Here is a 21,150-nt window from a genome sequence, read left to right as displayed (position 1 = left end):
CCTGCACTCTGGGAGGATCGAGAAGAGATCCTGGCCCTCCTGTGTGACAACCTTTTAAGTATTTGAAGAGTGCTCTCAGGTCTCCCCTCCATCTTCTCTTCTCCAGGCTAAACACGCCCAGTTCTTTCAGTCTCTCTTCATAGGGCTTTGTTTCCAAACCCCTGATCATCCTGGTTGCCCTCCTCTGAACACGCTCCAGCTTGTCTGCATCCTTCTTGAAGTGTGGAGCCCAGAACTGGATGCAATACTCTAGACGAGGCCTAACCAGGGCCGAATAGAGAGGAACCAGTACCTCACGCGATTTGGAAGCTATACTTCTATTAATGCAGCCCAAAATAGCATTTACCTTTCTTGCAGCCGTATCGCACTGTTGGCTCATATTCAGCTTGCGATCTGCACCAACACCTCTGTCCAACACCTTTGGAGGGTGCCAGGCGCAAGAAGGCTTACCTACTCCTAGGAAGCGGCCTTATACTGAGCCAGACCCTTTGTCCACCCAGCCCAGCAGCCGTGGCTCTCCTGGGTTTTAGATGGGTCTTTCCTTGCCCTACCTGGAGATGCTGCCAGGGATTGAACCTGGGACTTCCTGCTGGCCAAGCAGATGCTCTACGCACTGAGCCACGGCCCCTCCCAAGGTCTTGGAGGCAGCTCCCAACAGCAAGGTGCTTCCAAGAAATCCCGCTACCCACAACCTGCCACTCCCAGGCAACTGGCTGTAAGCAGAACAGGTGCCTACAGCTAGCGGCCACTTCTGCACAGGTTGGCCTGATCCCTTTTTAAAGCCATCTCCATGATTGGCCAGTGCCGTGTCTTGTGACAGCTCAGTGAGGTCCTCCATCCAGAAGCATGAAACCTGTTTGGTTTGGGCTGGGGGAAGGGGAAGCCTGGATCCTGTCTGCTGCTCCAGGAGCTTTGCAAGGCCTGTTCACCTGGCCCCACAGCCGTTTGGAGAACTCCAGCGACTGAGGACCGTTGCTTTTGATTGAGCCTTTGTATGTCGTAGGCCACAGGGGATTTTGAATAATGCAATAGTCCTTGGCTGCTGGCTGCCCGCTCCAGCCTACGGAACAAGATTCAAGGATATGGGTGGGATGGGGTCCAGCTAGTCGCTCTCTGCGTTTTACTTATAAGGGTGACAGCAGACGATTCGTTAAGGAAAATTGTTAGCCAAAATGCCAATACAAACCCAAAGCTCAGGAAAGAAAAACAACAATGGGCTATAGCAATCCCTTTAATTTTTCTCCCCCACTCAGTTTTACCCAATACACACAAATGGATGCATCCCATCAATTCTGCAAATAAGACAGAAGACATTTAAAGTGACCATTTTGGATATTCCCCAGAAGTCACAAATCAAAGTTACTTTAAACGGGGTGGGGGAGGGTCCCAAAACTGAGACAGCCAAACCTGGTCCTGGCTTGTAACTATGTGGTGCGGAGGGGGGAAAGAGGGGTTTCACACTGCCACCCTTCAACCAAATTGCTTTAATTTAGGTTGAACTGATACAAAAGCTATCAAATTAGTGCAATAGTAAAGTGCAAAGAACAGTCCCTGGACTTCTGTCAGTGTCACAGGCCTCAAGCTCGGTCTATTCAGTTCATGGCTCATTATAAAAATATTCTTTGATTTTTCTTTTCTAGTCCAGCAAAAAAAAAAGGCTTTACAATGAAACGTCAATAAAACTTTGCATAAAGTCTCTTCCTGGCTGAGACTGTACGTGATCTGTGTGGGTCCACCCCCCACCTTACAGGTCCTGGGTCACAGGGGCTATTCTGTCCAGTTCTCCTTCGTGTGCTCGGAAGCAATGCGGGGGTCAATGGGGCCATTGTTGTCGTTGTCCTCAGCTGCCGCATGGAATGTGTCAGCAGCTGGCATAGCCAGGCCAGCATCCTCTTTCGGCAGGCCGACCTCCGCCTCGACCGCCGCCGCCGCCGCCCCCAGCTTTCGCTCCACGGAAGCCAGCAGGGCTCTGAGCAGGGCGTTCTCGGCCAGGAGGCTCTCGGAGGCGTCGGCCAGCTCCCGCAGCTTCTCGGCCAGGCCTCCCAGCTCCCGGGACTTCTGGTCATACAGCCCCTGCAAATGCTCCCGGTGGCTCTGCAGGGCGCCGTGCTGCTTCCGCAAGATGCGGGCCTCCTGCTGGAGCCTCTGGCCCTCCCGCCTGGCTTCCGAAAGCTGGCCTTGGGCCTGAGCCTGAGCCAGGTGCAGCGCCTGGATCTCTGCTCTCAGCCGTTCCACTTCCCTTTCCAGGTGGGAGAGGCGTCCTTGCTGGAGCGCCGCCTCTCTCCAAAGGCAGCCTTGGAGGCAGGGCTCGAAGCTGGTGGTGGTGGTGGGTGGCCGGTGTGAGTGGTGGAGGATGAATTTCAGGAGATTGGGAAGGGTGACCAGGGAATCTGCAGGGAACTTCACACTTCGGTCCTTCCTGGAAAATCAGAGAGACGGGTTAGATCTGGGTGGGGTGGGGTGGACCTGCTTTGTACACAGAAGGCCCCAGCTGCGCCCCAGGAGTCATCTCCAGGCAAAAGGAGCTCGGTGCTGATGATGCCACCTGGAGAAGAAACGGTAGGCTGCAGCACACTCTTCTCATCAGACAGCGGGAAGGAAGGCAGGAGGGGGGCCCTTTGAAATGCTTTGCTACACCCCACCCCCCAGCTGAAATGGGTGGCAAAGCGGTGAGGACCACTTGGGTCCAAGCCCTGCAGTGGCACCTTCAGTTACAAATTGGAAGCTGCAGATCCCCACCCACACCCACACCGCATCTGCAACAGGGGGGATCGCAATACCGATTTGCCTTGCAGGCTTGTCGGATTACAGCTGGATCATGCAAGAGGAGCCCCATGAACACTTGGAAGGGCTATGCAAAGCCTACGTTTTGGAAGCGAGGACCTGCCCGAGACAAGGGTTGATGCCACCGGCCAGGTCGTAGTGAATGAGATCCGCCTTCCCCAGCCTGGTGCTCTCTAGAGGTGTCAGGAGCTGTAGTCCAACACACCTGCAGGGCACCAGGCTGAGGGGGGCCACGTTTGGTGGACAAGGACGGGAGGCCCGAGAACATTTTGTGCGAGGAAACCCTGGGGCAGAGAAGGGTGTGTGTCAAGTATGCACCCCGAGACCTTTGCAAAAGGGTTCCAGCTCAGCCTTGTAATGGCGTCCACCAACAGCATGGTTCCAGCTGGCCTGCCAATGGGCTGGGAAAACAACAGCAACAGCATCCAGCTCAATTGCCTCTTGCTGCTCACTTTGTATGGGAGGGACCAGGCGAATATCACAAATGGGCCTCCACGGTCAAAGCTCAGCCTAAAACAGTGTCGCCTAAATGCCTCTGGAATGAGTTGCAGTTTCTGCTCAGCCAGTTTGCATCCCAGAAGCAGAAGGGCAAGAAATGCCGGCTCTATTTAGCAGCAGGCTGGCCTGTGCAATCTCGCTGGTGATGAAACGGCAGCTTCCCTCGCTCCGGGCCTTGCTCCTCTCCCGTGCAAAAAGCACCCGGTAGTCCCAGGGCCTGCGGTCTTAATGAGCCCAGCAGCAGGCAGGGCATTGCGTGAAGGCCTCCTAGCTGCAACTTCACGGGTCACCAAACACGAGCTTTGTCCTCCTACAGAACTAAGCCTCCCTGGCTTGGGCTGTGCACGGAAAACAGGAGCGAGAACCTAGTGCACACACACGAAACGAGCTGCGTCTACCCTAGACATGCACAATCTAAATGGTTTCATATCTGTGGAAGGGTGTCAGCGAGCCTCCTGACATATGAGGCGCCAATCCCAGGAGAAGCACTCCCAAGGAGGTGCAAGTGAGGACAAGTCGGGCAGCGATTGATGCGTTTTTTTCCTTCAAAGGCAGCAAGAGCAAAAATTAAATTAACTGGATCACAGCTGAACTTTCCAACATTTCAGTTTAATTGGGGGGGGGGGCATGAGGGGGGAGCCCTGCTAGCAGCAGGAACCAACTACAAAACAGGCCTCCAGGTGCCATTCTTGCCTACTTTCTATCTGGAACAAAGACATCATGGTGGGTTTTGATCCTGCAGATTTCACTTAGAAATCCCTCTCAAAACTCGCGACTGAGAGGCTGAGCCAGGAAGTCCCCGCCTCTGCCCTGACTACGGGCCCTCGGGCGAGTCACTAACCCTCTCAAATTCAGCCCCATCCTAGGTGGGACGGGAGAGGAAGGGGGGGGCAAGGCAGACCTCCGTTACAAGGCCACTGGTGCAGGGTGCCAGGATGCCCTGAGAATGTCAGTGAAGCAACACAGTTCCTCTGTGGCGAAGTAGGATGAGGACACTGAAAAACAAAGATGGAGCCACGTCCCCTTTTCTTCTGTCTTGCCGGGAAACTAAGACCACTGCATTGCCTATCGTAGGAATTCAAGCCCAGGGTTTGAAAACAGTCGCTCTCTGGGGGCTTGTTCTGTTTTTGTTTCCCACGGCGTGAAGGAGCAGCCAGGGAGAGCCAGACTGCGTGTGTGACCGACCGCCCAAACGGCTGCCCGCCTGACCTTTCACTGAAAGGAAAATGAGCCACCTGGGCCCACGCCCTGCAAGCCCGCCCCTCCAGGAGTGGTCCAAGGAAGGCTGCTTCGAGGCAAGGCTCCATATCATGACTTCTCTTCCACACCCAGACCCAGACGAAATATCTAGGCAAAGGGAAAGGCATTAGTTACCTATTATGAGGGAAAAACAGGATGTTGGGTAGGCAATCGGTCATGAATTCCCAGGGCAGGTCGTTCTGAGAAACATCGACCCTATTAAAAAAGCAAAACAGAGACAGATGTACAGATTCCAAAGAGCCGCAGCTCATGGTTAAGCAGATGTTTGCTTGCAAAGAGTCTCGGGCTCAGTGATCCCCAGTGTGAAATCCTGGGCAGCCGTTGCCACTCCAAGCGGACAAAGGGGGACTGTCGCTATTTTAAACAGACAGCAGTGAGCTGGATGGACCAATACTCCACGGCACAATACGAAAGCAACTTCCTGCACTGCCAAAGGTGGTCCCTAAATGTCCTTTCAAAAAGACGAGTGCTTATCAGGAGAATAGAGACGGCCATTGCGTTGGTTTATAGGGGGAAATACACAGACGCCGCCACCCCATCAGGCAGAACGGGCCGCTCTGGTTTCACAGGCCGCTGCTCGTGCGCTTCTCAGCTAAAGCCGTTACGAAGCCAGGGTGAGGATTATCATTATCATTATCATTATTATGATTTAGATTTCTATACCGCCCCATAGCCAAACTTCTGTGGGCGGTTTACAAAGATTAAAGCATCAAACATTAAAAATAAATACAAAATTTAAAACCATAGAAACATAAAAATAGACAACATACATTTAAAAACAACTTTAAACTCTCAGCTAGGCCTAAAGATAGATCTGGGGTCAATTAAACATTCAACATATGCTAGGAGAAAAGTCTTAACCAGGCACAGAAAAGAGAACAATGTTACCGCCAGGCAGGCCTCGTCCAGAAGATCATTCCATAACTGGGGGGGGGGGGGGGGGACCACTGAGAAGGCCCTGTTGCTACCCTCCAAACTCCCCTCGGAGGAGGCACCCGGAGGAGGACCTTAGATGTTGACTGTAGTGTACGGGTAGGTTCGTGTTGGGAGAGGCGTTCCGTCAGGTATTGTGATCCCAAGCTATGTAAATCTTTATAGGTTAAAACCAGCACCTTGAATCAGGCTCGGAAATGTACATTGCAAGCAGCCCAGAGTCAGTCTTATATGTTCGAACCTCCTGGTCCTTATTATTAATCTGGCTGCTGCATTTTGCACAAGCTGCAGCTTCTGAACCATCTTCAAAGGCAGCCCCACGTAAAGCGCCTTGCAGTAAACCAACTTGGAGGTTACCAGAACATAAATAACTGAAGCCAGGTTATCCCTGTCCAGATAGGGGCGCAGCTGTGTCACCAACTGAAGTTGGTAGAAGGCACGCCGTGCCATCAAGGCCACCTGAGCCCCAAGTGACAGAGATGGTTCTAGGAGAACCCCCAAGCTACGAACCTACTCCTTCGGGGGCGGGTTAGGGTTAGGGTTAACTCAGACTGTCATCACAGAAGGGTGCCATGGATGCAGGTGGCCTGTGCTCCCAGAATGGCGGTTTTCATGAACTGCACCGCCTGAGGTGTCTGGAACTGTTATTGGTCCAATGCTCAGCACCTCCACTAGCTGAGTCCACAAGCAATACAAAAGGCCCAAGAGGGGAAATTCCTGGCCTCAATGTTTTGCTCCTCCCTTTCCACCCCACAGAATGGCTTTTTAAAATAGACCACTGACAACTGAGGGCACCCTAGGGGGTGATGAAAGAAATATTCCAGCCACAGGATCAGAGGCAAGTTCTTTTTGTGTTTCCGTATTGATCTACTGTTCATCATCCCTATTCCAAAGGATGAACATTAATCGTCGCAGATGACCTGGTAAGAGAGCTGCAAATGTGAGATTCCCCAGCTGCCAAATTTGCACTCCTGCATAGGGCCACTTCTAGGCCTCTTCTTATGATGTTCACGAGCATTTTGGGCACAGATGTTACCTAGGACATACCCTAGCACTCACGTCTCAGCAACAGACGTTGCTCTGGTTAGAATTGTAATGGCTGGCAAGGGAGTCTCAAGGAGGAGGACGTTTTTAATGGGCACGATTTGTATTCCCAATCACTCTGAATGCTCAGGGACGGGGAAATGGCTCACCCCAGCTGGGACTGATGGCAAGGGTGTCCTCTCAGAGGACCCCTACCCACAGGGAGACCCAGGAGGCAGCTTCTCCGGGAGGGGAGGCTTGAGGGCTCACTGGAGCCTCTGGCAAATCGTTCTTTTCTCACGGCACCTATTACTATGCTAAAAGGTCCTCAGATAGATGTCGAAGGAATGGAAATGTTGGAAGGAGCAGAACATCCCTTGGTACATTCTTGCTCCGGTCATCCCTGGAAACCAAGGCAAGAACCAGGTCTACGAACTAAATGAAGAGGAGAAGCAACGGGACTAATTCAAGGCTTTTAAGTGAGTAGGTGAAGAGGTGGCTCTTGTTATTTTCCTTGGAAATAAGGTGGGTGAACAAGATACTCTTTGGGGGGAGGGCAGGCCGGGGGAAGAACACACATTTAATTAACTGTTGAGCAATTTCTCGAAGGGCAAAGCTTAAAATATGCATCCCTATCATCTGCCCATTGAGTCATCCTGCTTTGTGACACACACACAATCAGGGCCACAAGGGCTGCTCAGGAAATGGGAGAATCTAAACCCAACATGGAGAAAACCTTCTGCCAGCCCAGATTGTAGTTACCTTGCAGTTCAGTGAATGACCAACAGCATTTTAATATCAAGAGTGATTTTTTAGAGCAGGTGGGAGGAGGCAAAAGGATTTGAGGAGAGTGAAGGCTATGTATCAAAACTTGCCATGGCCACCGGGAGCCTACACAAGTCACGGTGCTGGACTGAAGACCCAAGCAGTCTGGACAACCACTGGAAAACTGGCCAGGAATGCTTGCCTGCTTGGCCAGATCATCTTTCCCTCAATATAAAGTGGCAATGAGCCGGGGGGGAGAGACAGACAGACAGACAGACATCCAAGCTGGCTGCTCCCCAGGCACTGCAGCCTTCCCTTAAAATAGTTTTTCTTTGGGGGTAAGTTTCTTCTGGTGCAGCTTAAAAGATGAAGCTTAACCCTCTCCTGGAAGAGCCTTGAGGATTTCGGGAGAAACCCAAGGAGTCACCTTAGACACAGCCACACATTTATATGCGCCCACTAAGACTTTTACCTTCTTCCCCTTGAACAGCAACTGCCACCCAAACCGTATCAAAAACTCCCCGTTTGGCTTCCAGCTTTCAGGATAAAAGCTGGTGTGGGTGTGTAGCGTTCTCTCTCTCTCTCTCCACACGGGCATGTTTTATTTCATGCTTGCTTTCTGTCCTAGCAGTGGCTTGGTAAATCCTCAGAGGTGGACGGACTGGCTGAGCAGGACTTCCATGGGCACAGGGCTCCCTGGCTTGGCCTAGTTCCTCATCCTTCAGACACAATCCCAGCTATAGCTACAGGTAAGCGAGAGAGCGGAAGGGGGAGACGCCTGCCTACCTTGCCACAACGAAGTGATCAGGAGGCAGAATCCGAGCAAGCTGGATGAAGAGGTGATTGAGAGACATGCAGAAGCCGCACCACGGAGCGTAATACAGCAGCAAGGTATCCTGAAAGGCGAGGGCAGTGAGGGAGAAAAGGGTTCGGGTTAGAGGCAGAGATTGCTTTCCGCTGAAACCCGCCCAGTGCTAAGGTGCTCCTGCGTCGGCCGGCAGCCGGGCCATCGTGGGGAGAGGACATGCCTGCCTTTCCACTTTTCCATCAGTCAGTGGGGGAAGTTCACTAACGTCTCTTTGTGGTTCTCCACCTGGGAACACCAGGACAGGATGGGGGCCCTGCTTCAACTCCCAAGGAGGGACTGAGAAGTTGGGAGGCAAACCCAGCCTCCCAGGGTCCCTTCAAGCTCCTATGGCTTGGAGCAGACAGGGGCAGCGAAGCGATGCCCAAGTTCCCCCGAGGATGCGGCCCTAGAGACCACGGGCACCGCTTTGCCAAGCGGCAGCTTTCTCTGCCTCCCCGCTTCCCTCAATGGTGCAGGCCGTGGGTCTGGACACGCCAGGCCAGGCCAGGGAGCTCCCCAGCTAGCACATTTGTTCTCTCCCATCACTTCCTTCTAGGCCAGGCGCAAAGCAAGCTACGGTGACTACAGAGCTACGTTTCAAGCTGCAGTTCTAAACAGACGCGCCCGCACATCCTCCGGCAGGAACTAGCTGTGAGCAGCTACAGGAAGACTCGGCATGAGAAATATTAGTTACAAACTGTGAGAGAATCCTCATCGACTCAAGAAACATTTCACTGCTTTGTAGCTGTATTCCAGGGCAGGAAACATGGGTTTACCCCCATTTCATCCATAGCCCTGTGAGGAAGGTTAGTAGCTGGCCCAAGGTTACCCAGTGACCTTCACAGCTGAGTGAGGATTCGATCCTGGGTCTGCGCAGCCTTTGCCTGACACTCTTAATCGTTGCCCAGCCCAGTGCCTCTGGGTGCCCTGACCGGACTGGCTCTCCAGATCCGATGCGGCGGCTCCCCTCTTCCGAGAGGTTTTCAGACATCACTGGGCCTGCCCGCTGCTTCCCCCTCAGGGTGCACCATACTTCGAAGATGTAAAAGGGAAAACCAGCCCCTGGGCAGCTGGGATGCGGCCCGGCCCACCCCGCCCCCGGCCAGCGCTCTGCATGCACTGCACAGGCTACCTTTTCGCTTCTCAACACCACCTGGTGAAAGGTGTGGGTGGTGATTTCCCTGACAGGTTGCGTGTGGATGTGGCTGGGTCTCCTGTCGCCAACAAGATGCCTTTTCAAGGGACTGTACAGAACACTGTAGTTTTGAATGAAGGTTTCTAAAAATGAGAGTCAACATTCAGGAGGTTATTTCAACATTCTAGGCTTCCTTCCCATGGAAGGAAGATTCAGACCTGAGAAACCGTCCTGGCCCGAATTTTGGCAGGCTTATTTCTAAGTCACATACACAAGGAAGCAGAAATATGATGCATTATCATCTGCCGTCTTCGGATGTTATCAGGGAGGCATGTAAATTTTGGGCTTCCACCAGCATGAAAATTGGTACTAGGTAAAGGGTTCAACGCCCTCAGAATCTTAAGCTTTTAAAAGAACAAAATCACAAAACTGACATTTGCAGTCCTTTCTATTGCCAAGCAAACCATGAGAGCTGACAGCTGACCAAGTGTGAAGAGGCAGAATGAGTGGAGCAGGACTGGCAGTGGTCAGGGGAGGCATGGCACACAGCACCCCCCTGTGACTTGCTGAATCCAGCACCATTTAGCACAACAGAGCGGAAGAGGCAAAACCACTGAACTGGCTTAGGGTTGACTCAGGGCACAGAATTTGGTGTAGTTTGGCACACTTCCAGTGCTGCTTTTTTAAAGCGGGGCTCTTTCTTGTGCCAACTTTCTGCAATTATGTTAAGACATTGCTGGATGGGGGGAATGCAATTGTCCATAAATGTCCAGGAGGAACGCCTGGTAAGGAAATCTCTTTCAAGCCACAATCTAGGAGATATGAGAACCAACGGGGCTCCTAAACGCTATGGATGCAGTTGGCAACATAACATTTTTGTGAACCGCCCAGAGAGCTTCAGCTATTGGGCGGCATAAAAATGTAATAAATACATTTAAAAAATGTAACGTATTAAAAAAATTCTATCTCGCCTGTCCATCCACAGATGGGATCCGCTACTTTCAGGCATCTAACAACTAAAAATTTATATAATAAAACAATGTAGTGTAACAAGACAGATTTAAAAAAGGAAGCCATTAGCGCAATATAACAGTAGCCAACATGTTGCACAGAAGAACTGACCACCAACTACTGCTCGGGCCAAAACCATGCCAGAAAGGCTACGTTTCACTTGGCATCTCAACGCCAGCAATGAGAAGGCTTTGGAGGCCTCTCAAAGCAGGGAGTGTGGCAGTCTGGGCGCCACCACCCAGAAGGCCCCTTCTTGTGTGCCAACCCAGGAGACACAGAGCACGACACACCCACCCACCCAAGTGAATCTCTTACATAATGTGTCTTATAGGCTTGTTTCAGGAATCTCTATCGCCTCCTTGCCACTGAAGAAAGCCTCCTTCAAGAGCCCGGCTGTTCTGTGAGAGCAGGACAGCCTCCACAAGAAACAGAGCCTCCACAGTGGTGTCCCCAAGATGGGCCCATCCAAGCACCTCTTCCCTGGCTTTCAGACATGGGCATAAGTCCCATCTCTTTAAGGAACTAATAGGTCATTTTTAGGCTGTTATGGCTGTTGCTGTTCCACCACTTCAATGACATTTTACGCTACTTTTCATGGGTTAACAGAGCCTAAGTAAGCGGTCTCAAACGTAGCAAGATGCTGGAAACCGCTTGGAAGCCAGGGGCCTGACGGAGCACCGACCTCCCTCGCCCTCTGCCCTTGATCTGCTATCCAACGCTCTTCCAACACAGGCAGCAACCAAAGACCCGTTGGGGCTGTAGCCTCCCAGTCACGCAATACCTCGTTCGGGGAGGCTCTCCTGCCACCAACATTACTTTCTTATAGGTGTCGGGCAAAAACATTTTTATTCATTCAGGCTTTTCAATTACTTTTCACGTTCATTTAAATAATTATGACTGTTATTTTATCTGATGCATAAGCTATTGGGTTCTTTATATTTGTATTTGTAACAAACCTTGTAAACTGCCCTGAATCATATTTTAATGAAGAGTGGGATAAAAATGTTTCAAATAAATAAAGAAAGAAGTGGCATTTCAGAAGCATCATCACTCAAACAGTGGCCCATTTTAAACCTGTAGCCCAGTTCAAGACTCTTGAATTGCAACACCACCTGCACACAGAGACTGAGTCAGTGGGGCAGGCAGGCATAGACCGTACCTAGATTCGATTTCAACAGGGCCTGGTTTTGATCCAGGATGAAGTGTGCCTCTTCCTTGAGGTCCACAATGGCAGCAAACTCCTTCACAGAAGTAGACCTTAATGCTCCCAGCCTCTCTGCATACATCCAGAAGAGATTTGAGTCCAGGAGGTAGAGATTCAAGGTCTTGTTGGTACGGCAACTCAGGCCAGTAAAGCTAGCCCCGCAGAGGGCGCTTTCTGGGAGAAGCCCGCTCCGGTCCTCAATGTGAGGAATAGAACTCCGGTGTCTCGTCCCATGGGGAGCAAGAACCACGCCCAGGGACTGGGCAGGTGTCTTTTCAGAGCTGACGAAACCCAGCAGGCCCTGGCTCACCGTCCTGCAGCATGCGGTGTAGTAACTAAAAGGGCTATAAAAACTGAGGAAGTTGCTGCATAAGGAAACTGTCTTGGACACGACTTGGAAAAAGGTCCGCTCCTTGAGGTAGAAAGAGTCCAAGGCTGCCGCAATGTCCAAGAAGCTGCAGTGCAGCCCGCGGAGACGGCTGGGCCGGGTTCCCACGGTCTGGTTGATGCACAGCTCACAGACGTTGTGGGTCCGGCTGATGGAGTGCCACTGGGGAGGAAGCACCACGGTGTGGCAGCAAGGGGGCTCAGCGAGGGGGGCGGTTTCGGCCCCAGGGCGGGAGAGGCCAGCAGCTGGTGGCTCCTCCTCCTCCTCCTCTCGCAAGTGCCCGGCGTCCAGATCCCCACGGTGGCTATGGTCACAGCTGTTGTATTCCAAAGCCAATTTGGAAATCTAGAGAGAGGAAAGAAAACCACCGGGACATTATGGGTCTCAGGACAGGGAGTTGCCCTTGGCCGACCCGTTGGTCTACGGAAGAGGCCCTGGCCAGTGCACCGGATCTGGGGCTAGATTCTAGGGTGTGTCCTCAGCAGCTTCTGATCTCCTCCACCCCCCAACCCCCGGGCCCATGTTAAGAACAAGTGCAACCCTAGTCCATGTCCCCCACAGCTGCGCCTTGAGGCATTGTGGCGGCAGACAGGCCATCTCTGCTGAGGAAACTCGTCTGCCATGAGGGATCCCTGAAAAGGTTCCAAGGAACCTCAGGATCACCCAGGATGCCGTTTGGAAGCCACGGACCATGGGGAGCCTTCACCGACATGGCGCTTTCTAGACATGTTGGACTACAGCTCTGGGCCCCTCGCTGTAATTCCACGGCTGACCTGCCATCACAGCCTTTGCAAGTCAATTACCCACCCACCCCTTCAGTCCACTCTCGCTCTCCTTTCGTTCTGCAAATGTGCCGGGGAAGGATGGTCTTTTGGCCACAGCCAGCATTTTAAAATCTCACAGCCAGAAACGGTTCGCTCATTTGAGGGAGGTGAGCCGTTCCTGTCACTTTGACAAACCTAAAACAAAGCCTCCTGCATCCCAGTTGGAGCCCAGCGGCCGCCAGCCTGAAACACCCTTTCCAAGGGAGGGACTCCCTCCACTCCGCCACACTCCGAGACCCCTTCCGTGTGTTTGATCTGGTTCCCTCCGGCTAAAGGAGGTCAGTCTCACAGCTCCTGAGAACGCTTCTCCCAGGCTGCTCCGCTCCAATTTCACAGGTTTATCCCAAATCATAGGCCAGAACGGTCCCCATCCAGGAAGGCGCAGCTTGTCCTTCGGCTGCATTCATGAAGCCCAATCACGTGCCAGAGCAAGGACTGACTTAATGGGTTCAAATCTTTCTGAGCTTTGTTCTCACTGGAAGTGGGTGTCCAGAGCTCATGCTGAGCCCCGTACATGGCCTGAAAAAGCCTGCGCACACACACACCCTGCCCCCCCCTCTTATATACGTATGTACGCACCCACAGTCATACCCTCCCCTATGTAGTTGCTTAATACGGGCTCAGGCCCCTGGTCTTCCTGGGCCAGGGCTGTCTCTTCCGACAGGCAGCAATGGCTCCCCGGGGTCTCAGGAGGAGGGACGCATCACCCCCTTCAGCTACCTGATCCCGTTCAGGGCACAGACCGAATCTCGGACCTTCTGCATTCGCAACAGGCGCTGCATCGTGGCCACTTCCCCCCACCCCACCCCCGTTACCCTCCGCATGAGCTGGGCTGTGGAGGATGCTTCCAGGCAGACCTCTCCGAGCAGCACCGCTCACCTCCTCAACGAGGGGGTGCCTCTCTGCTAACGGGTCCAAAGGGAGGAACAGGAGCAGCGCCGGCCCCTTCTTCAGCTCGTTGTTCAGCAAAAGGCTTTTCCCCCCATGGGGTCTCAGCCAGCGGACGAACGTCTCGCGGTTCTCCAGGGCCCACCTCCAGATGTTTTCGGCAGTAGAGTTCAGGGCTTCACGTGGGTAGAGCTGAAGGGAGGAGGGAGACGAGCGTTCTCCACATTCTTATCCAACATACCAGTAAAACCACTGGTTTTATCATCTAAAGTGACACAGACAACCCACGTTGGCGGTACCTGCAGGCAGCTCGGAGGGCAGCAGCACCTCCCCCATTCTTTGATGTGTGACTGACAGGCTTTTCGATGCAAAAAGCCACCAGTAAAGCCCCAGCAATGTATTCCAAGTCCTCACCGAGGAAGCAGCCCTGGGAGGACGTTTCCCCACTACAGAAAAAGGAGCTGCTGCCATTCCCAACATGGCTTTTAAAAAAGTTTTTGCAGTCTGCGACCAAGTCTTAGAATGGAAGGAGACAGAAAGGGGGACATCCCTCCCGGAGAGATTTTGCTCCCGTCGGCAACAAGAGAGAAGGGCCTTCTCAGTGGTGCCTGCATATGATGCTTTGATGTCACTTTGCTGGAAAACATGCATTAGGTACCCGCTGACATGCCATCTTCCAAGAGGCTGGGCTTATGCATCCTCTGGTCCCTCACGGTCAGAACCGGGGATGCAGCAGCTCTGCTTTGTAACACTTCTGTCAGCATGATTCACCCTCCCTACTCAGTTCAGCTTGTTTTTTATGCCTGTGTTTTAGCCAGAAGGATAACGGTGAAAGGGCAGGAGGCTAAGAAGCACATGCTACTCAAGAAGTTCGCAGAAATGTCTAACATGGGGGTTTGCTCTTCTAAAACTGAGTGGAAACGAAGAAAAACCAGCACCATCTTCCTGATGGTTCATTAAAATATTTGGCTCGCAAAGAGAAAGCTGTTTAGATGGCTCTGCATACACAGGAAGGCTGGCCGTGTCCACTGTGACATAAGCAGGCTCGTGTCCTTTCTTAGATGTGCTCTCTTGCACGCACTGGCTTTAGGCACTGCTCATTGCTCTGAGTCCCAGAGCGCCTGCCCGCAAACACAACAGCACACAACAACATCTGGGCCTGACCGCTTTGGAACGTGACAGCAAATTCTGGGGCTGGAGAGCTGTCGGGACTGAAGCCTCTCTCTGGGCCGCCTGAAAGCCTTGCCTCCTCAGCCCAGAGGCTTCCTGTTATGCCTGTCGTACTGAGCGATGGGCACCCGTTGCCTTGCCACACAGGTCGCAAAGGTGTGCCCACGTGAGAGAGCACTACTCACAAGAGATGCGTTGACATGTCTATGCAAGTAGAGGCTGCCTGAGTGGGTCAGTGGGATCTCCTCTGCAACCAGCTTGTCTGTGATCACTCCGAAGTGGATGGTTCCAAGGTAATCTGGAAGAGCATATGAGAAGCGTTAAGGGAAAGAAACCGTCCGAGCTGCCGTTACAATACAGAGAAGCCAACGCAAGCGGTGTAGCTGGAAAAGGACTCTGGGAAATAAGTGCATGAGCTGCCGGTTCATACAGGAAATGTGAGCAATACCATTATCTTAATCCATCTTTGCCACATGCGGATGTAATGTTTTAGAATGAAATTCAGTCTCTATTTGCATTTTAAAAAGGAAGAAAGAAGATACAGCAGGAACTGTGCTGAGAAACACATGGGCACTCTCGTAAAAATGAAATTATAATCCTTTGATGTAAGAAAGCCGGAGAAGAGTCAGAAGCAGCACTTCGGACCTTAATCATAAGCAAGAATATGCTTTCCTGAGCTGGAGTTTTTACCCTCCACCTTCCCATCCAGTTCTTGGAGGAGGATCTATGAAACTGTCAAAAATGAAAAATTTTGTAAAAATTAGTAACTTAGGCAAAACAAGAGGCACCAAAGTAGGTGATACCAGATAAGGGCTCTTGGCCAAGTACAGGGCTAAATTAATAGACGCTAATAAGGCTGCACACGGTTCTGGCATTGCTCTACGAAGTGCCGTAAGCACGGAGGGAACCACCGCAACAGCGTGGAGGACAGAATCCTGGGCCTCACCAGCTCTCCAGCACACAGCTGGAAAGCGAGAAGATGACAGGCACAATGAAAAGGCTGCCTGTCAAAGCACTGTGGAAATCTGCCATGAAAACATCCACACCACAGCCAAACCATCTTGGGCCCAAGGGACAGGTCACGTTCAAAAACGAAGAAGAGAGTCCGGGTCGCCCTATTTCCTTCGCTCAAACGGCAGGAATCTATTCACATTTGATCTAATGAGAAGTGGCAGTTCAACCCTGAGCTCGACTGTGTGGAGCAGGACTGACGGTGGTTCTTCCCTGGAGGCGCATCCGCTCAAGCCGCTGCTGCCCGGTGTTCAGCTCTGCAAGGGCCCCCTTTTCCCTTCCTTCCCAGAGCCTCGGGATGTCCTGGCTGGATCACGCCAAGCCCCGGACAATCCCATGTCTCGGAGGGCTCACAAGCAGAGCGGGAAGAAGCCGTGGCTCCGTGGCGGGGCACCCGCTTGGCGCCAGGGAGGGCTGGGAAAGAGTCCTCCCTGAGGTCCCGGAGACCCACTGCCAGCCAGGCAGTAGACAGCGCCGAGCTGGACGGACCGGGGCCGGGCTCAGTGGAAGACAGCTTCCTGGTTCCTATTCAAATAAGCCCTTTAGTCAGAAGCACAGGGACTAGAATCTTGCTTTGATTTTAGGGAAAGGGCCACACTTGAGTGGTAGAGCCCCTGCTTCACAAGGGAAAGGTTCAGTCATGGGCCGGAGAAAGACCCCTCCTGCAGCCCTGCCAACCAGGGGCCTCCTGAGGCATTGGACTGCTGCTCCCATCAGCCACAGCCACCATGGCCATCCACCAGGTCTAACCCTTTGAAGAAGAGCCTTGCTGGATCAGACTAAAAGTCCACCCGGCCCGGCCCGTGGCTTCCAGCGTCACCTGTTGCCCGGACATTCTCAAAGTGGGCCGGAAGCCAGCAGCCCTGCCTAGGTCTGTCCCCAGCACCTGATGTAGACTCCAGTCCATGAAAGCTTTCGGCCAGAGTAAACAGGCCCATCTTTCAATCCACCACAAAACTCAAATATGGAATCTTCTTTCCTTCCTGTCCTTCCCACCCACTTTACTTTGATATCCATTCCCACACGACTGGGAAATGGAGCTCCTGGAAGCAGAACACACGATGCAAGAACATGACCGGCAAATGGCCAGACGCCGCATCCCCCTGAAACGCCCAGCCCAACTCTGCCTCGGTAGACGTTTACGGTCGCTTCACCTGCCAAGAGCAAGCGGCTTTAACCTGCTACAAGCACACAGTACAAAGCGGGTGGGCTCACGTTTCACTCTCCCCAACCAGGGCAGGCCTCTATAATTAATGAAGCAATCTGAGAGTTTTGGCAACGACAGAGGAATTGAAGAAACCGTTGTTTACTTTCTAGAAGATTAACTCTGTGGAGGCACAGGGGACCCATGCACACACGCTCCAGGAAGCCTGACATCACTTTGCTACGTTGGCACGTGAAGAGACAACAGCTCTGAGAGTGTGGACAGTGAGGCATCAGCCCCAATTCGTGTGTCTGGAGCAACGAGGCCAAGGCGCGGGAGTCTCTTCTGCTGCTGCCCCTCAGGGCAGGCTGTTCAGGTCCCCTGAGAAGGGTGCAGCAGATCTCCAATCAATGGGGCAGCCTCTGGGCTGCCTCTGGCTGGCTGGCTAGAAACGCTTCTTCTGAATCAAGCCTGGGGCTTTGCCTGAGCAACATCCAGAGTCCGCATGGCTCATGGTGGTAGTAATAATAATAATAATAATAATAATAATAATAATAATAATAATAATGTATTTTATAATATTTATACTGTATAGTATTTATACTGTATAGTATTTATACAGTATATATTTGTACTGTATTTTGTATTTGTGGTTTTAACCTGTTGATTGTTTTATGATGGTTTTAATTTTTGTGAACCGCCCAGACAGCTTCGGCTATTGGGCAGTATAAAAATGTAATAAATAAATAAATAAATAAATACATCATCATCATCATCATCCATCAACAGGCTCATTCTCCAGGAGTTTGCCTAACCCACTTCACAGCTTTCCTGTTAAAGCCTTCGGGTCCCAGTGAAAAATAATAAAAATTATAAAAATTATTTCTTACCCGCCTCTCCCTCTGGATTGAGGCGGGGTACAACACAAATAGAAAACACCATAAAATACATATAATTGATTAAAAACATATAAAACTAATACATTATTAAAAAGCAGCACATCATAATAACAATATGTTCTGCTGCAGCCCAGACCTTTATGGCTTTCCAGCCACCCGGGCTCCGCCTCTTCCACCCCACCCCACCCACGCTCCCTCTCCCTCTCCCTTCCTGATGCTGAAGGCCTTCCTCGCCTGTGGGCTTCCCATTGGGGCCGCTGGCTGGCGGGCCTCCATGGGAAGAGAATGCCGGACGAGATGGGCCTTTGGTCTGATCTGTTGACAGTAGGAGGGGGAGACCAAGAACTTGTGGTTTAAGCAATGGCCAAAGTTTAGCAATACTGCCTGTATTTATTTATTTACGACATTGATAGGCCACCTGTCCGGGCCTAGCTTGAGCGCTGCAGTGGGCCCCGTAGCCAGGGTGTAGCCGGGAACTCCAACCAGTCTCCTGTCCCTGCACCCCCATTTCACCCCGATTTCTCACACGCTTCAATTCAAAGCTTGGGCTTCACTTTGCTCCCTACCTGAGACAGCTCAGCCAGTGGTGTTGTGGGGGGCCCTGAGGGCCACAGAAGGTGAAGCAGCCAGATTTGATCGATGGCTGCCACCCCCCAGGAGGGCCTTCTGCACAAGCCCCCAAGAGGGAGCAAGAGCTGTGCAGCCGCTGTGCTGCTCCACCCACAGAACAACTTCTCTGGAGTATTGAGGGAGCGAGGAGGAGCTGCCATTTGGATTTTTCCATGTTGGGGCTCAGGCAGCCCTTCTTTTAACTTCTGCATTTTGCTATGGATGCTTGCTGGGTTTTGGCAGAGAACAAAATCTGACGGGAAATTTCGTCAGCATTTCTGGCCGAGAGCTCCCACCGAGACGTCTCGTGAAATATTTAGCCCATTTTGAGCAAGAAGCAAAGTCAATTTTCCACAGGTGCACGTGATCAGTAACGGCATCATGCCAAGGCGGATCCGGCCCTGTTGAAAGTCAGTAAGTTTTGCAAACAATGGAAGGCGAATCTTAGCCGTAATTATCTTGCCATTCCCATAATTTTGACAAATTACACAAGGTTAACATTTGGTCAAGGCTTGTGTTATTTCACCATCCACGAACCAAAGAAAACTTGGCTCAAGGAGCACTCATAATAACATCAGAACCCTGCTGGATTAGAACAAAGGCCCAGTGTCCACCATTCTGTTCCCACAGGCTACAGATAGATGGGCATCGTTAAAGCGGAGTTTGTGGGGCCATGTTACGATATGGAGAGGACAAATGCTCACCTCCTTGCAAATGGACAAATACGTGGACATTTGGTCTGCTTCTGCTGAAGCTTATGCACAATCTTCTGCCTTTTGTAGAACGTTGTACTTAATGGAATACTGAAATTTTTATGCAGGCAATTTTTTGTTTTCGTTTTTTTCTCTTTTCTTTGTTTCCCCATAATTTGTTTTTGTTGATGTTGTTTTAAAACTACAATAAAAAAATAATTTTAAAAAACCTGCCTCTGACACCAGAGATAGCATATAGCCATCCTGACTAGTAGCTATAATAGCTGTATCCTCCACGGTTTGTTTCAGACCCTTTATAGCCATCCAGGTGCATCTTTTGGTAGCAAATTCCATAGTTTACCTCCACACTGCGTAAAGAAGTCTGCCCTGGGCCTCGTACTACTCAGTTTCATGGGATGGCCGCACTGGGTTCCAGTCTGAGGGGAGAGGCCTGTCCACTGCCTTCACACCAGGCACAATTTTCCAGAATCCCTTGCTCCTTTTTTCTAAGCTCAAAGTCCCCAAATATCATAACTTTTATGATACTCAAAGGTGCCTCGTGCTCTATGTGAGTAATGCTTTGACTTACCTTTATTTAATGAATGCAATGCTGAAGTAAAGAATGTCAGATAACCAGGGGGTTGGGGTGAAGTATTGAACTCAAAATATCCCAAGACTCCAGGCTGCAAAAAACACAAGAACATATTAAGGGCACTGCAATTACTCATAATTTAGTGGGGGGGGAACCTTCCCAACAGTCCTGTGGGCTAGAAGTACCATCAACATTTCCATCATGTACGTGCTTCCAAAGAGAGAACCAAGGCACAGAAGCTGGACTTCATCCAGGCAACTACAAACCAGGATTCCCTTCCAAGAAACAAAGGGAAAACTCCTGGCTGGTGACCAGCTGGGGCAAGCAAAGTCAGAAGCTCATCCTGTTTGCATTCCCCTCCCTCACCCTAAGTTCAAAGTCAACGCCTCAATTCTACCCAAGGTCTGAGCCTTCCCCTGGCTTGGACTACTTGACGAGGGTGGGGGAGCAGCGCTCAGAGGCCGAGGCCCTGCTTTCCATCTAGACAGTCCCATGTTCGATCCCTGACCACTGCAGGCAGGGTTGGGAAAAGCTCCTGTCTGAGACCCTCAGCAGCAGCATGTGCAATACTGAGCTAGACAGAACAGTGGCCTGATTTCCTATGTCCCCAAGAAGAATTTAGTTAAAACATTTCTACCCCGCCTTCCAGATAAAGCACACCTAAAGGTGGCTTACAAGTTAAGAACAGTAAATTTTATACATCAGCTCCTGATGAGGGCAGAAGCCAAACCATTTATCTTAAAAATATTTTCACATACTCTGTCATTAGTCTCTCTCTCTCGACAAAAGAATAAGAACATCACAGATAAGCAGCTAAAACCACCAAAACAACCATTTTCCTCATTTGCAACGGCTTGGGTAAGTGAAAAGATCTTTCACCCAGGGCCTCAAGCCCATGAGCTCTGGGGCCAGGCCAGGCTTCCTGGGGAGAGCACTCCATAAGCGGGGCTGCAGCACAGCCGAAAAGTGCCTCCATCCATGCAGCAGCGCTTAAGACGCTTGCCAGACGCACCACCTCAATGAGTGGGCTTCCCGCAGAGGCCAGGCGTGCAGGCAGTGCATACTGCTGCATGTGAAAGGGGTATGAAGAAAGGAGTCTCTGGCTCTTTCTGCACCTAAGGGTTATCCCAGGAAAATGGAGGGATCGTCCCTGCCTGCTCCTGGGACCCCATGCGTGTCATTTGGATGCACAGGAACGATCCAGGGATGATCCTGGAGGAAAAGGCAGGTGTAGAAATGGCCTCTCTCTCTCTCCCTCCCTCCCTCTCTTCCCCAAAGGCAAGATAACAAGGGGAGTGGGGGTGGGTGGGGGAAACCAGCCCACACTGGCATCCCTCTCTCTCACTCAGCCATATAAAGCCTTGTACCAATATTAGGCTTTGGGGGTGGGTGGGTTCAGAACTAGTCAGTGAGAGGAAAGCCCACTCAGATGAGGAAGCAGCCACCTGAGAGGCCAAGAGGCGACGCGGTGGC

General features: G+C 51.6%; 1 protein-coding gene across 2 annotated transcripts in view; it reads right to left on the bottom strand.

Moving 5' to 3' along the window:
• Positions 1–1,218: 1,218 nt before the first annotated feature.
• Positions 1,219–21,150, bottom strand: part of TXNDC11 (thioredoxin domain containing 11) — a 30,801-nt gene continuing 10,869 nt past the window's right edge. For both annotated transcript variants that reach the window (XM_063143563.1, XM_063143564.1), the window contains 8 exons: positions 19,675–19,768; positions 14,916–15,028; positions 13,552–13,752; positions 11,416–12,193; positions 9,243–9,388; positions 8,050–8,159; positions 4,657–4,737; positions 1,219–2,419 (listed from right to left, as the gene is read on the bottom strand). In XM_063143563.1, coding sequence (XP_062999633.1) covers positions 1,768–2,419; positions 4,657–4,737; positions 8,050–8,159; positions 9,243–9,388; positions 11,416–12,193; positions 13,552–13,752; positions 14,916–15,028; positions 19,675–19,768 — 2,175 coding nt within the window. In that variant the 3' untranslated portion in view covers positions 1,219–1,767. The remainder of the gene's footprint in view (positions 2,420–4,656; positions 4,738–8,049; positions 8,160–9,242; positions 9,389–11,415; positions 12,194–13,551; positions 13,753–14,915; positions 15,029–19,674; positions 19,769–21,150) is intronic.

Source organism: Elgaria multicarinata, chromosome 17 (assembly GCF_023053635.1).
Source record: "Elgaria multicarinata webbii isolate HBS135686 ecotype San Diego chromosome 17, rElgMul1.1.pri, whole genome shotgun sequence".
NCBI lineage: Eukaryota > Metazoa > Chordata > Lepidosauria > Squamata > Anguidae > Elgaria > Elgaria multicarinata.
The sequence above is the reverse complement of the archived record's forward strand: the minus strand, read 5'-3'. Positions and strand labels throughout refer to the sequence as shown.